Source organism: Bombina bombina, chromosome 3 (assembly GCF_027579735.1).
Source record: "Bombina bombina isolate aBomBom1 chromosome 3, aBomBom1.pri, whole genome shotgun sequence".
Lineage (NCBI taxonomy): Eukaryota > Metazoa > Chordata > Amphibia > Anura > Bombinatoridae > Bombina > Bombina bombina.
This window is the reverse complement of record NC_069501.1, coordinates 441292195-441306536: the sequence shown is the minus strand read 5'-3', so window position 1 is coordinate 441306536 and position 14342 is coordinate 441292195. Positions and strand designations below refer to the sequence as shown.

The following is a 14342-nucleotide window of genomic DNA, read 5'->3' as shown; positions in this document are numbered from 1 at the left end:
GTCCTTCACTATAGCTCACTTACAGAAATCAGACGGCACACTAACATCTAACCCTAAGGATATTGTGGAGGAGTTTGCCAAATATTACGAAACATTATATGACGGTAAGAAGGTCTGTCATTCCCCACTGACTGTAAAACTTAGAGAACAAATATTAAAAAAGGCAACCTTGCCTAAATTAAATTTAGATGAGGCAAACTCCCTGGAGGCAGACATAACTTTGCAGGAAATAGCAACAGCTATTAAAGACCTTAAACGAGGCAAGGCTCCTGGCCCTGATGGGTTTTCAGGGGACTATTATAAGCTATACAACACTGATTTGGCCACTCATCTACATAAATTTTGTAACGATATATTGAAAGGTTCCCCAATCCCGCCAGAGCTACTTCAAGCTAAAATAGTTGTTATCCCCAAGCCAGGGAAAAACCCTAATCTGACACAAAATTACAGACCGATTTCGCTAATAAATCAGGACATAAAAATTCTCACAAAAATTTTGGCAAACAGGCTTAAGCAGTATTTACCCACATTAATCCATCCTGATCAGGTGGGCTTCATTAAAGATAGAGAAGCGCCTGATAATATAAGACGCACACTAGCTCTAGTGGAATATTTGAATGCTACAAGAACGCCTTCTCTGCTCCTATCTTTGGATGCGGAGAAGGCGTTCGACAGGGTGGATTGGGGATATATGCTGGCGACTCTGGAACATGTGGGATTTGGCAAACGGTTCATAGATGCGATTAAAAATATATATTCACGACCAACTGCAACAATTAGGGCTGCAGGCTACCAATCAAGAGCTATACAGATTCTAAATGGTACTCGCCAGGGGTGTCCACTTTCGCCACTGTTGTTCGCCTTATGTGTAGAACCTCTGGCCGCCTGCATCCGAAATTCTAAAGAAATACATGGGATCAAATTGAATAGAGGAGAATACAAATTAACATTGTTTGCGGATGATATCCTGCTTTCTCTCACAAAGCCTATGCGCTCTTTGCCCATCCTTTATCACTTGCTAGACGAGTTTTCCAAGGTTTCAGGTTTTAAAATTAACTCAGAAAAATGTGAAGCACTTCCCCTACACATACCAAAGCAGACACAAAAACTAATTGAAGCTAACTGGGACTTTAAGTGGGCTAATAAGCACATCAAATACCTGGGAATATATATCACAGACACAATTGAGTCATTATATAAGGTCAACTATAATCCAATATTTAAGAACATAAGGAAAGACCTATCCAAATGGAAAAAAAACAACTTTTCATGGCTAGGCAGACTATCGGCTATAAAGATGAACATTTTACCAAGGTTGCTATACCTATTTAGAGCCCTACCAATCAAAATCCCACTGAAAGACCTAGATGCTCCAGAGGCCGAACTTATTTTATTTCTTAGAGGACATAAAAAAGCCAGAATAGCAGCACACATCTTAAAACAACACAAACAACTAGGAGGTTTGGGAGTCCCAAATCTTCGAGATTATTACCAAGCAGCAAGACTAGCGCAATGTGCACTGCTAAGCAAAAACTGTCAGGGAATGACGTGGCCTATGATAGAGACAGACATTAGAGGACTAGTGGATCCAGGGGAGTTGCTGTGGAGCCCCAAGGACACAAAGGCCAGCCAGCTAGCACAACTAAGAATCACTGAAGACTCAAAGGCGTTGTGGTCTTCACTAACTAAGACATTGCAACTAATTTCACCACAGACTATTATTAAACCAATAGGGACATTACTTCCGACTGAATTCCAAAAACAATTAAACAAATGGGAGAACAAGGGACTATACAGGGTGGCAGATTTTATAGACAGGGGGAAAATGTTGACATTTAATCAATTGAAAGATAAGATTAACCCGGACACTTTACATTGGTTCTTGTACCTCCAAATCTCACATGCCATAAACAAATACAGACAGGGCTCCTCTACCACAAAGAACACTGTTTTGGAGCAACTCATAATAGCTCCAGGCAGGCACAAAAAAATGATTACACACCTATATTTAGCCATTCAAACAGTGAAAAACACAACAAAACCAAAGCTCCATGAGAGTTGGGAACATGATTTAGACATAACACATAATACTGATGAATGGAGACAAATTTTCTTTGAGCTTAGTAGAGGCCTGACAGGAGCAGATCTGATAGAAAATTCAATCAAAACAGCTTATAGATGGTACCTCACTCCATTAAAGACTTCACATTATATTCCTGAATGCAATAGATCATGTTACAGGGGATGCGCAGAGGTAGGTTCTTATCTACATATGTGGTGGGAATGCCCAAAAATACAACCAACCTGGGATAAACTACAACAGCTGATTAAGAGAACACTGGGTGACTCCTTTACACTAACAGTATCAAAAGCTCTACTACATACTCACTTAGATTCCCTAAACTCAGCCTCGAATAGATGGATTAACATAGTATGCACAGCTACTAGCTAGGTAGTATGCATAGCTAGGAAGTGGAAGGTGGGAGCCCCGAAATGGAGCGAGGTGCTTGAAAAGATTGAGGATATTTATAAATTGTCAGAGTCAGCAGCTTGGATGCAGGGTACTGTAGAAAACTTCCATAACATTTGGATCCATTGGACCCTGAATAAATATCAATAAGTAGGACAAATTCTTGAAACGCTATAGGACATAGGTTACTCTTTAATGCCATAACACGTAAATAACAAATGCATATTTTGATGGATACTGCTCGACGGGAACGGTTCAAGGTTTATAGTTAGAAGAAGTTTATGAGTTTGGGAGTTAAAGAGGGAGGAGGGAGGAGGGTGAGGGGAGGGCGTAGGGGGAGGAAAACTATATATATAAAAAAAAAGGAAATAAAATGGGACTAGAGACGGTTTGAAATGTATCATTTTGACTCATGTATTTGGCTTTCCCTAAGTCATGTTTATATGTCTACCGTTTTGTCATGATATATCTGATGTGAAACCTTAATAAAAAATATTTCAACCTAAATAGAAAAGAGGATGACTCAGAATCATGATCCAAAACAAACTCCTGATCATCAGATAATATCTCACCCTCAGAAGATGAATCAGCTGAACCCGGATCCTAAACATTCTGTAATACAGGCTTAGAGGGAAGATCATGAACTGATCTTTTACACTTACTTGAAGAGGGCATAGCCGCCAGCATTACGGATACAGTAGAGCGTACAAAATTCTTGAATACTGGAGAAAAATCTGTAGAACTTCCCTGTGTGGAACAAACAATAGGAGGGCAGATACCTTTAGAAGCAAGGCATTAGTCTGATTAGAATGCATAATAACATTTAAACAAGGATTGCACAGCTGAGTTGGAGGCAACACATCATCAAGATTACTGTAAACACATTTTACATTGGTAGTAAAGTGTTCAGAGGAATTAGCTTCTAAAGAAGTTTCAGAGACAGACACAGAAGATTCCATAAGTGAAAACTAAAACAGAGATGGAACACGTGTGTAAACAATGTGATTTAAATATACTAAAGTGACCACAAAAAAAAAAAAAAACATACACAAGTAAAAAAACAACAACTGACACACGCTCTCTCGACTAGCCGACAAACGCAAACTGACATGCATAGATGAGCCGACGTGTGCAAACTCACTGAGCCGACATGCTCTATCCCGACATAATTAATGCGGGGGTATTAACAAATACATATTAAATATTATCCTCAGGTTGTAGAGTACAATAGAGTACAAACTATATAGCCCAACTGGCTAAATGAGTGCACCTAAATAAAAATATGTACTTACCCATAGGCACCCAACTACTGGACATCTAACCAGGATAAAGTAGATAGCCAAACCAGTGCGAAACATAAAAGCAGAGTATATGGAATAGGAGTATACCGATGACCCAACAGGAGGAGGCTAAGGACAAGTCCCTGAGACACCTGTGGAAGGTTTATGACTAACTCAACACGGTAGTAATTATGCTACTACACCGTAATTCCAATACATCCCTCCGTCTAACAGCAGCTCTCTGAGGAGAATGAGTCTCAAATCAGTCCGAGAATCCCTCTCACAGGAGATCAGAAGCACCATCATTCTTCACCTTCCTCCAACAGAAGCAAAGACAAGATTAGCTTAAGAATCTTTGCCTCCTCATAGTGGCCAGGAAGAGAAATTCTGAGGAGTAATGGATCATTAACTCTCACCACCTGTGTGTGTATATATATATATATATATATATATATAAAATAATTGCAGATGCATTAATAATTAGTTAAATTCAAAATCAAATACTTATTAAAATGATTAAGGATATAAAGTAACCCTCAATTCTGAGCCATTACACAACCCTCTGCCCATTGCATATAGAGGGAGACTGAGATATAAAAGTATGAAGGAAACAGACAGAAAGAGGAAAAGGTGTACTTTAAAACTTCAGGAAGCCGCTAGAATAATAGCATACAAGTCCACCGCTACATCATTTTCAGTACAAGCTGAATAAAGTAAGCTTACTTAGTCAATCTGTCCTCATTGCCCTCTGTATATACTGGTGACTGGGGATGTTCAGAGCTATCCTTATACAGCTGAAAATGATGGAATCAAAAAGAAAAAGGTCAGGTAGTTCCCCAAAATCAATGGCCCATGCAATCATAGCACAATTCTAAGAAACGGCATTTAAACATTTAAAATGAACCTCAAGACAAGGCACATTGCATAATGACAAACCCAAGCACCAATTACATTGTTTTCTTGATAAAAAAAGCTGAGACATAGAAGGAATGAAATGAACATTGGCATGAAGGGAATCTAGGCACACAGGCATTGGAGAGAACCCAGGCATGCAGGTATCTAAATAGCCAGGCAATAGGAAGAATAGAGGCATAGACAAAAAGTGATGAGCCTGGACTCAAAACAAATGGAAAGAACAGTAATACATAAGAAATAAAAAGACCCCAGAAATACACAAAAACAGAATTTATGCTTACCTGATAAATTACTTTCTCCAACGGTGTGTCCGGTCCACGGCGTCATCCATAACTTGAGGGAATATTCTCTTCCCCAACAGGAAATGGCAAAGAGCACAGCAAAAGCTGTCCATATAGTCCCTCCTAGGCTCCGCCCACCCCAGTCATTCGACCGACGGACAGGAGAAAAAAACAGAGAAACCATAAGGTGCCGTGGTGACTGTAGTTAAAGAAAGAAATTCATCAAACCTGATTAAAAAACCAGGGCGGGCCGTGGACCGGACACACCGTTGGAGAAAGTAATTTATCAGGTAAGCATAAATTCTGTTTTCTCCAACATTGGTGTGTCCGGTCCACGGCGTCATCCATAACTTGTGGGAACCAATACCAAAGCTTTAGGACACGGATGAAGGGAGGGAGCCAATCAGGTTACCTAAACAGAAGGCACCACGGCTTGCAAAACCTTTCTCCCAAAAATAGCCTCTGAAGAAGCAAAAGTATCAAATTTGTAGAATTTGGCAAAAGTGTGCAGGGAAGACCAAGTCGCTGCCTTACATATCTGATCAACAGAAGCCTCGTTCTTGAAGGCCCATGTGGAAGCCACAGCCCTAGTAGAGTGAGCTGTGATGCGTTCAGGAGGCTGCCGTCCGGCAGTCTCGTAAGCCAAACGGATGATGCTTTTCAGCCAAAAGGAAAGAGAGGTAGCAGTAGCTTTTTGACCTCTCCTCTTGCCAGAATAAACGACAAACAGAGAAGACGTTTGTCTGAAATCCTTTGTTGCTTCTAAATAGAACTTTAAAGCACGAACTACATCTAAATTGTGTAACAAACGTTCCTTCTTTGAAACTGGATTCGGACACAAAGAAGGCACAACTATTTCCTGGTTAATATTCTTGTTGGAAACAACCTTTGGAAGGAAACCAGGTTTAGTACGCAAAACAACCTTATCTGAATGGAACACCAGATAGGGCGGATTACACTGAAAAGCAGATAACTCAGAAACTCTTCTAGCAGAAGAAATAGCAACCAAAAACAGAACTTTCCAAGATAACATCTTGATATCTATGGAATGTAGAGGTTCAAACGGAACCCCTTGAAGAACTGAAAGAACTAAATTCAGACTCCAGGGAGGAGTCAAAGGTCTGTAAACAGGCTTGATCCTGACCAAAGCCTGAACAAAAGCTTGAACATCAGGCACAGCTGCCAGTCGTTTGTGTAACAAGACAGATAAAGCAGAAATCTGTCCCTTTAGAGAACTCGCTGATAATCCTTTATCCAAACCTTCTTGGAGAAAGGAAAGGATCCTAGGAATTTTGATCTTACTCCATGAGAATCCCTTGGATTCACACCAACAGATATATATTTTCCATATTTTATGGTAAATTTTTCTAGTTACAGGTTTTCTGGCTTGTACCAGAGTATCTATTACAGAATCAGAAAACCCACGCTTAGATAAAATCAAGCGTTCAATTTCCAAGCCGTTAGCTGGAGGGAAACTAGATTTGGATGTTCGAATGGACCCTGTACTAGAAGACCCTGTCTCAAAGGTAGCTTCCATGGTGGAGCCGATGATATATTCACCAGGTCTGCATACCAAGTCCTGCGTGGCCACGCAGGAGCTATCAAGATCACCGAGGCCCTCTCCTGATTGATCCTGGCTACCAGCCTGGGAATGAGAGGAAACGGTGGAAACACATAAGCTAGGTTGAAGGTCCAAGGTGCTACTAATGCATCCACTAGAGTCGCCTTGGGATCCCTGGATCTGGACCCGTAGCAAGGAACCTTGAAGTTCTGACGAGACGCCATCAGATCCATGTCTGGAATGCCCCATAATTGAGTCAACTGGGCAAATATCTCAGGGTGGAGTTCCCACTCCCCCGGATGGAATGTCTGACGACTCAGATAATCCGCCTCCCAGTTTTCCACTCCTGGGATGTGGATCGCAGATAGGTGGCAGGAGTGATCCTCCGCCCATTTTATGATTTTGGTCACTTCTCTCATCGCCAGGGAACTCCTTGTTCCCCCCTGATGGTTGATGTAAGCAACAGTCGTCATGTTGTCTGATTGGAATCTTATGAATCTGGCCTTTGATAGTTGAGGCCAAGCCCTGAGAGTATTGAATATCGCTCTCAGTTCCAGAATGTTTATCGGGAGAAGAGACTCTTCCCAAGACCATAGCCCCTGAGCTTTCAGGGAGTCCCAGACCGCGCCCCAGCCCACTAGACTGGCGTCGGTCGTGACGATGACCCACTCTGGTCTGCGGAAGCTCATTCCCTGGGACAGGTGATCCTGGGTTAGCCACCAACGGAGTGAGTCTCTGGTCTTCTGATCACTGGAGACAAGTCTGTATAGTCCCCATTCCACTGTTTCAGCATGCACAGTTGTAATGGTCTTAGATGAATTCGCGCAAAAGGAACTATGTCCATTGCTGCAACCATCAACCCTACTACTTCCATGCACTGAGCTATGGAAGGTCGTGGAACAGAGTGAAGAACTTGACAAGCGTTTAGAAGTTTCGACTTTCTGACATCTGTCAGGAAAATCTTAATTTCTAAAGAATCTATTATTGTTCCCAAGAAAGGAACTCTTGTCGACGGAGACAGGGAACTTTTTTCTATGTTCACTTTCCATCCGTGAGATCTGAGAAAGGCCAGAACGATGTCTGTGTGAGCCTTTGCCTTTGAAAGAGACGACGCTTGTATCAGAATGTCGTCCAAGTAAGGTGCCACTGCAATGCCCCTTGGTCTTAGAACCGCTAGAAGGGACCCGAGTACCTTTGTGAAAATCCTTGGAGCAGTGGCTAGCCTGAATGGGAGAGCCACAAACTGGTAATGTTTGTCCAGAAAGGCGAACCTTAGGAACTGATGATGATCTTTGTGGATAGGAATATGTATATATATATAATACGCATCCTTTAGATCCACGGTAGTCATAAATTGACCCTCCTGGATTGTAGGTAAAATCGTTCGAATGGTTTCCATTTTGAACGATGGCACTCTGAGAAATTTGTTTAGGAACTTTAAATCCAGAATTGGTCTGAAAGTTCCCTCTTTTTTGGGAACCACAAACAGATTTGAGTAAAACCCCATTCCTTGTTCCACGGTTGGAACTGGGTGTATCACTCCCATTTTTAACAGGTCTTCTACACAATGTAAGAATGCCTGTCTCTTTATTTGGTTTGAGGATAAGTGAGACATGTGGAACCTTCCCCTTGGGGGTAGTTCCTTGAATTCCAGAAGATAACCCTGAGAAACTATTTCTAGTGCCCAGGGATCCTGAACATCTCTTGCCCAAGCCTGAGCGAAGAGAGAGAGTCTGCCCCCTACTAGATCCGGTCCCGGATCGGGGGCTACTCCTTCATGCTGTCTTGTTAGCAGCAGCAGGTTTCTTGGCCTGCTTACCCTTGTTCCAGCCTTGCATCGGTTTCCAAGCTGGTTTGGTTTGCGAAGCATTACCCTCTTGTCTAGAGGCTGCAGAGCTGGAGGCCGGTCCGTTCCTGAAATTGCGAAAGGAACGAAAATTAGACTTATTCTTGGCCTTGAAAGGCCTATCTTGTGGGAGGGCGTGGCCCTTACCCCCAGTGATGTCTGAGATAATCTCTTTCAATTCTGGCCCAAAAAGAGTTTTACCCTTGAAAGGGATATTAAGCAATTTTGTCTTGGAAGATACATCCGCTGACCAAGACTTTAGCCAGAGCGCTCTGCGCGCCACAATTGCAAACCCAGAATTTTTCGCCGCTAATCTAGCTAACTGCAAAGCGGCATCTAAAATAAAGGAATTAGCTAACTTAAGTGCGTGAACCCTGTCCATAACCTCCTCATACGGAGTCTCTCTACTGAGCGACTTTTCTAGTTCTTCGAACCAGAACCACGCTGCTGTAGTGAATGGAATAATGCACGAAAACATAATTTATGTAAGAACTTACCTGATAAATTAATTTCTTTCATATTAGCAAGAGTCCATGAGCTAGTGACGTATGGGATATACATTCCTACCAGGAGGGGCAAAGTTTCCCAAACCTCAAAATGCCTACAAATACACCCCTCACCACACCCACAAATCAGTTTAACGAATAGCCAAGTAGTGGGGTGATAAGAAAAAAGTGCGAAAGCATATAAAATAAGGAATTGGAATAATTGTGCTTTATACAAAAAAATCATAACCACCACAAAAAAGGGCGGGCCTCATGGACTCTTGCTAATATGAAAGAAATGAATTTATCAGGTAAGTTCTTACATAAATTATGTTTTCTTTCATGTAATTAGCAAGAGTCCATGAGCTAGTGACGTATGGGATAATGACTACCCAAGATGTGGATCTTTCCACGCAAGAGTCACTAGAGAGGGAGGGATAAAATAAAGACAGCCAATTCCTGCTGAAAATAATCCACACCCAAAATAAAGTTTAATGAAAAACATAAACAGAAGATTAAAACTGAAACCGCTGCCTGAAGTACTTTTCTACCAAAAACTGCTTCAGAAGAAGAAAATACATAAAAATGGTAGAATTTAGTAAAAGTATGCAAAGAGGACCAAGTTGCTGCTTTGCAAATCTGATCAACCGAAGCTTCATTCCTAAACGCCCAGGAAGTAGAAACTGACCTAGTAGAATGAGCTGTAATCCTTTGAGGCGGAGTTTTACCCGACTCGACATAAGCATGATGAATTAAAGATTTCAACCAAGATGCCAAAGAAATGGCAGAAGCTTTCTGGCCTTTTCTAGAACCGGAAAAGATAACAAATAGACTAGAAGTCTTTCGAAAAGACTTAGTAGCTTCTACATAATATTTCAAAGCTCTAACAACATCCAAAGAATGCAACGATTTCTCCTTAGAATTCTTAGGATTAGGACATAATGAGGGAACCACAATTTCTCTACTAATGTTGTTGGAATTCACAACCTTAGGTAAAAATTCAAAAGAAGTTCGCAACACCGCCTTATCCTGATGAAAAATCAGAAAAGGAGACTCACAAGAAAGAGCAGATAATTCAGAGACTCTTCTGGCAGAAGAGATCGCCAAAAGGAACAAAACTTTCCAAGAAAGTAATTTAATGTCCAATGAATGCATGGGTTCAAAAGGAGGAGCTTGAAGAGCCCCCAGAACCAAATTCAAACTCCAAGGAGGAGAAATTGACTTAATGACAGGTTTTATACGAACCAAAGCTTGTACAAAACAATGAATATCAGGAAGATTAGCAATCTTTCTGTGAAAAAGAACAGAAAGAGCAGAGATTTGTCCTTTCAAAGAACTTGCGGATAAACCTTTATCTAAACCATCCTGAAGAAACTGTAAAATTCTCGGAATTCTAAAAGAATGCCAAGAAAAATGATGAGAAAGACACCAAGAAATATAAGTCTTCCAGACTCTATAATATATCTCTCTAGATACAGATTTACGAGCCTGTAACATAGTATTAATCACAGAGTCAGAGAAACCTCTTTGACCAAGAATCAAGCGTTCAATCTCCATACCTTTAAATTTAAGGATTTGAGATCCTGATGGAAAAAAGGACCTTGCGACAGAAGGTCTGGTCTTAGCGGAAGAGTCCACGGATGGCAAGAGGCCATCCGGACAAGATCCGCATACCAAAACCTGTGAGGCCATGCCGGAGCTACCAGCAGAACAAACAAGCATTCCTTCAGAATCTTGGAGATTACTCTTGGAAGAAGAACTAGAGGCGGAAAGATATAGGCAGGATGATACTTCCAAGGAAGTGACAATGCATCCACTGCCTCCGCCTGAGGATCCCGGGATCTGGACAGATACCTGGGAAGTTTCTTGTTTAGATGAGACGCCATCAGATCTATTTCTGGAAGTTCCCACATTTGAACAATCTGAAGAAATACCTCTGGGTGAAGAGACCATTCGCCCGGATGCAACGTTTGGCGACTGAGATAATCCGCTTCCCAATTGTCTATACCTGGGATATGAACCGCAGAGATTAGACAGGAGCTGGATTCCGCCCAAACCAGAATTCGAGATACTTCTTTCATAGCCAGAGGACTGTGAGTCCCTCCTTGATGATTGATGTATGCCACAGTTGTGACATTGTCTGTCTGAAAACAAATGAACGATTCTCTCTTCAGAAGAGGCCAAGACTGAAGAGCTCTGAAAATTGCACGGAGTTCCAAAATATTGATCGGTAATCTCACCTCCTGAGATTCCCAAACTCCTTGTGCCGTCAGAGATCCCCACACAGCTCCCCAACCTGTAAGACTTGCATCTGTTGAAATTACAGTCCAGGTCGGAAGAACAAAAGAAGCCCCCTGAATTAAACGATGGTGATCTGTCCACCACGTTAGAGAGTGTCGTACAATCGGTTTTAAAGATATTAATTGAGATATCTTTGTGTAATCCCTGCACCATTGATTCAGCATACAGAGCTGAAGAGGTCGCATGTGAAAACGAGCAAAGGGGATCGCGTCCGATGCAGCAGTCATAAGACCTAGAATTTCCATGCATAAGGCTACCGAAGGGAATGATTGTGACTGAAGGTTTCGACAAGCTGAAATCAATTTTAGACGTCTCTTGTCTGTCAAAGACAGAGTCATGGACACTGAATCTATCTGGAAACCCAGAAAGGTTACCCTTGTCTGAGGAATCAATGAACTTTTTGGTAAATTGATCCTCCAACCATGATCTTGAAGAAACAACACAAGTCGATTTGTATGAGATTCTGCTAAATGTGAAGACTGAGCAAGTACCAAGATATCGTCCAAATAAGGAAATACCACAATACCCTGTTCTCTGATTACAGACAGAAGGGCACCGAGAACCTTTGTAAAAATTCTTGGAGCTGTAGCTAGGCCAAACGGCAGAGCCACAAACTGGTAATGCTTGTCCAGGAAAGAGAATCTCAGGAACTGATAATGATCTGGATGAATCGGAATATGCAGATATGCATCCTGTAAATCTATTGTGGAAATATAATGCCCTTGCTGAACAAAAGGCAAGATAGTCCTTACAGTTACCATTTTGAACGTTGGTATCCTTACAGAACGATTCAATATTTTTAGATCCAGAACTGGTCTGAAGGAATTCTCCTTCTTTGGTACAATGAAGAGATTCGAATAAAACCCCAGCCCCTGTTCCAGAACTGGAACTGGCATAATTACTCCAGCCAACTCTAGATCTGAAACACATTTCAGAAATGCTTGAGCTTTCGCTGGGTTTACTGGGACACGGGAAAGAAAGAATCTCTTTGCAGGAGGTCCTTATCTTGAAACCAATTCTGTACCCTTCTGAAATAATGTTCTGAATCCAAAGATTGTGAACAGAATTGAACCAAATTTCTTTGAAAAAACGTAACCTGCCCCCTACCAGCTGAGCTGGAATGAGGGCCGCACCTTCATGTGGACTTAGAAGCTGGCTTTGCTTTTCTAGAAGGCTTGGATTTATTCCAGACTGGAGATGGTTTCCAAACTGAAACTGCTCCTGAGGATGAAGGATCAGGCTTTTGTTCTTTGTTGAAACGAAAGGAACGAAAATGATTATTAGCCCTGTTTTTACCCTTAGATTTTTTATCCTGTGGTAAAAAAGTTCCTTTCCCACCAGTAACAGTTGAGATAATAGAATCCAACTGAGAACCAAATAATTTGTTACCCTGGAAAGAAATGGAAAGTAGAGTCGATTTAGAAGACATATCAGCATTCCAAGTTTTAAGCCATAAAGCTCTTCTAGCTAAAATAGCTAGAGACATAAACCTGACATCAACTCTGATAATATAAAAAATGGCATCACAGATAAAATTATTAGCATGTTGAAGAAGAATAATAATATTATGAGAATCATGATCTGTTACTTGTTGCGCTAAAGTTTCCAACCAAAAAGTTGAAGCTGCAGCAACATCAGCCAATGAAATAGCAGGTCTAAGAAGATTACCTGAACACAGATAAGCTTTTCTTAGAAATGATTCAATTTTCCTATCTAAAGGATCCTTAAACGAAGTAGTACGTTTAGCAAGGGTAGAAATAGCCCCATCAACTTTAGGGATTTTGTCCCAAAATTCTAATCTGTCAGACGGCACAGGATATAATTGCTTAAAACGTTTAGAAGGGGTAAATGAATTACCCAAATTATTCCATTCTCTGGAAATTACTTCAGAAATAGCACCAGGAACAGGAAAAACTTCTGGAATAACCACAGGAGATTTAAAGACCTTATCTAAACGTTTAGATTTAGTATCAAGAGGACCAGAATCCTCAATTTCTAAAGCAATTAGTACTTCTTTAAGTAAAGAACGAATAAATTCCATTTTAAATAAATATGAAGATTTATCAGCATCAACCTCTGAGACAGAATCCTCTGAACCAGAAGAGTCATTAGAATCAGAATGATGATGTTCATTTAAAAATTCATCTGTATAAAGAGAAGTTTTAAAAGATTTTTTATGTTTACTAGAAGGAGGAATAACAGACATAGCCTTCTTGATGGATTCAGAAACAAAATCTCTTATGTTATCAGGAACACTCTGAACATTAGATGTTGATGGAACTGCAACAGGTAATGGTACTTTACTAAAGGAAATATTATCTGCATTAACAAGTTTGTCATGACAATTAATACAAACAACAGCTGGAGGAACAGCTACCAAAAGTTTACAGCAGATACACTTAGCTTTGGTAGTTCCAGCACCAGACAGCGATTTTCCTGAAGTATCTTCTGACTCAGATGCAACGTGAGACATCTTGCAATATGTAAGAGAAAAAACAACATATAAAGCAAAATTGATCAAATTCCTTAAATGACAGTTTCAGGAATGGGAAAAAATGCCAAGGAACAAGCTTCTAGCAACCAGAAGCAAAGAAAAATGAGACTTAAATAATGTGGAGACAAAAGCGACGCCCATATTCTTTTAGCGCCAAATAAGACGCCCACATTATTTGGCGCCTAAATGCTTTTGGCGCCAAAAATGACGCCACGTCCGGAACGCCGACATTTTTGGCGCAAAAGAACGTCAAAAAATGACGCAACTTCCGGCGACACGTATGACGCCGGAAACAGAAAAGATTTTTTGCGCCAAAAAAGTCAGAGCCAAGAATGACGCAATAAAATGAAGCATTTTCAGCCCCCGCGAGCCTAACAGCACACAGGGAAAAAAGTCAAATTTTTAAGGTAAGAAAAAAGATTGATTCAAATGCATTATCCCAAATATGAAACGGACTGTCTGAAAATAAGGAATGTTGAACATCCTGAGTCAAGGCAAATAAATGTTTGAATACATATATTTAGAACTTTATTAAAAAAGTGCCCAACCATAGCTTAGAGTGTCACAGAAAATAAGACTTACTTACCCCAGGACACTCATCTACATGTTTGTAGAAAGCCAAACCAGTACTGAAACGAAAATCAGCAGAGGAAATGGTATATATATATAAGAGTATATCGTCGATCTGAAAAGGGAGGTAAGAGATGAA

General features: G+C 40.8%; 1 protein-coding gene across 1 annotated transcript in view; it reads right to left on the bottom strand.

The window, feature by feature from the left end:
- The window catches only part of LOC128652382 (centrosomal protein of 164 kDa-like), a 161319-nt gene that overhangs the window by 51615 nt on the left and 95362 nt on the right, over nucleotides 1–14342 (bottom strand). The window contains exon 25 of the mRNA XM_053705319.1: nucleotides 3250–3438. Within this exon, the coding sequence (XP_053561294.1) occupies nucleotides 3250–3438 (189 nt within the window). The remainder of the gene's footprint in view (nucleotides 1–3249; nucleotides 3439–14342) is intronic.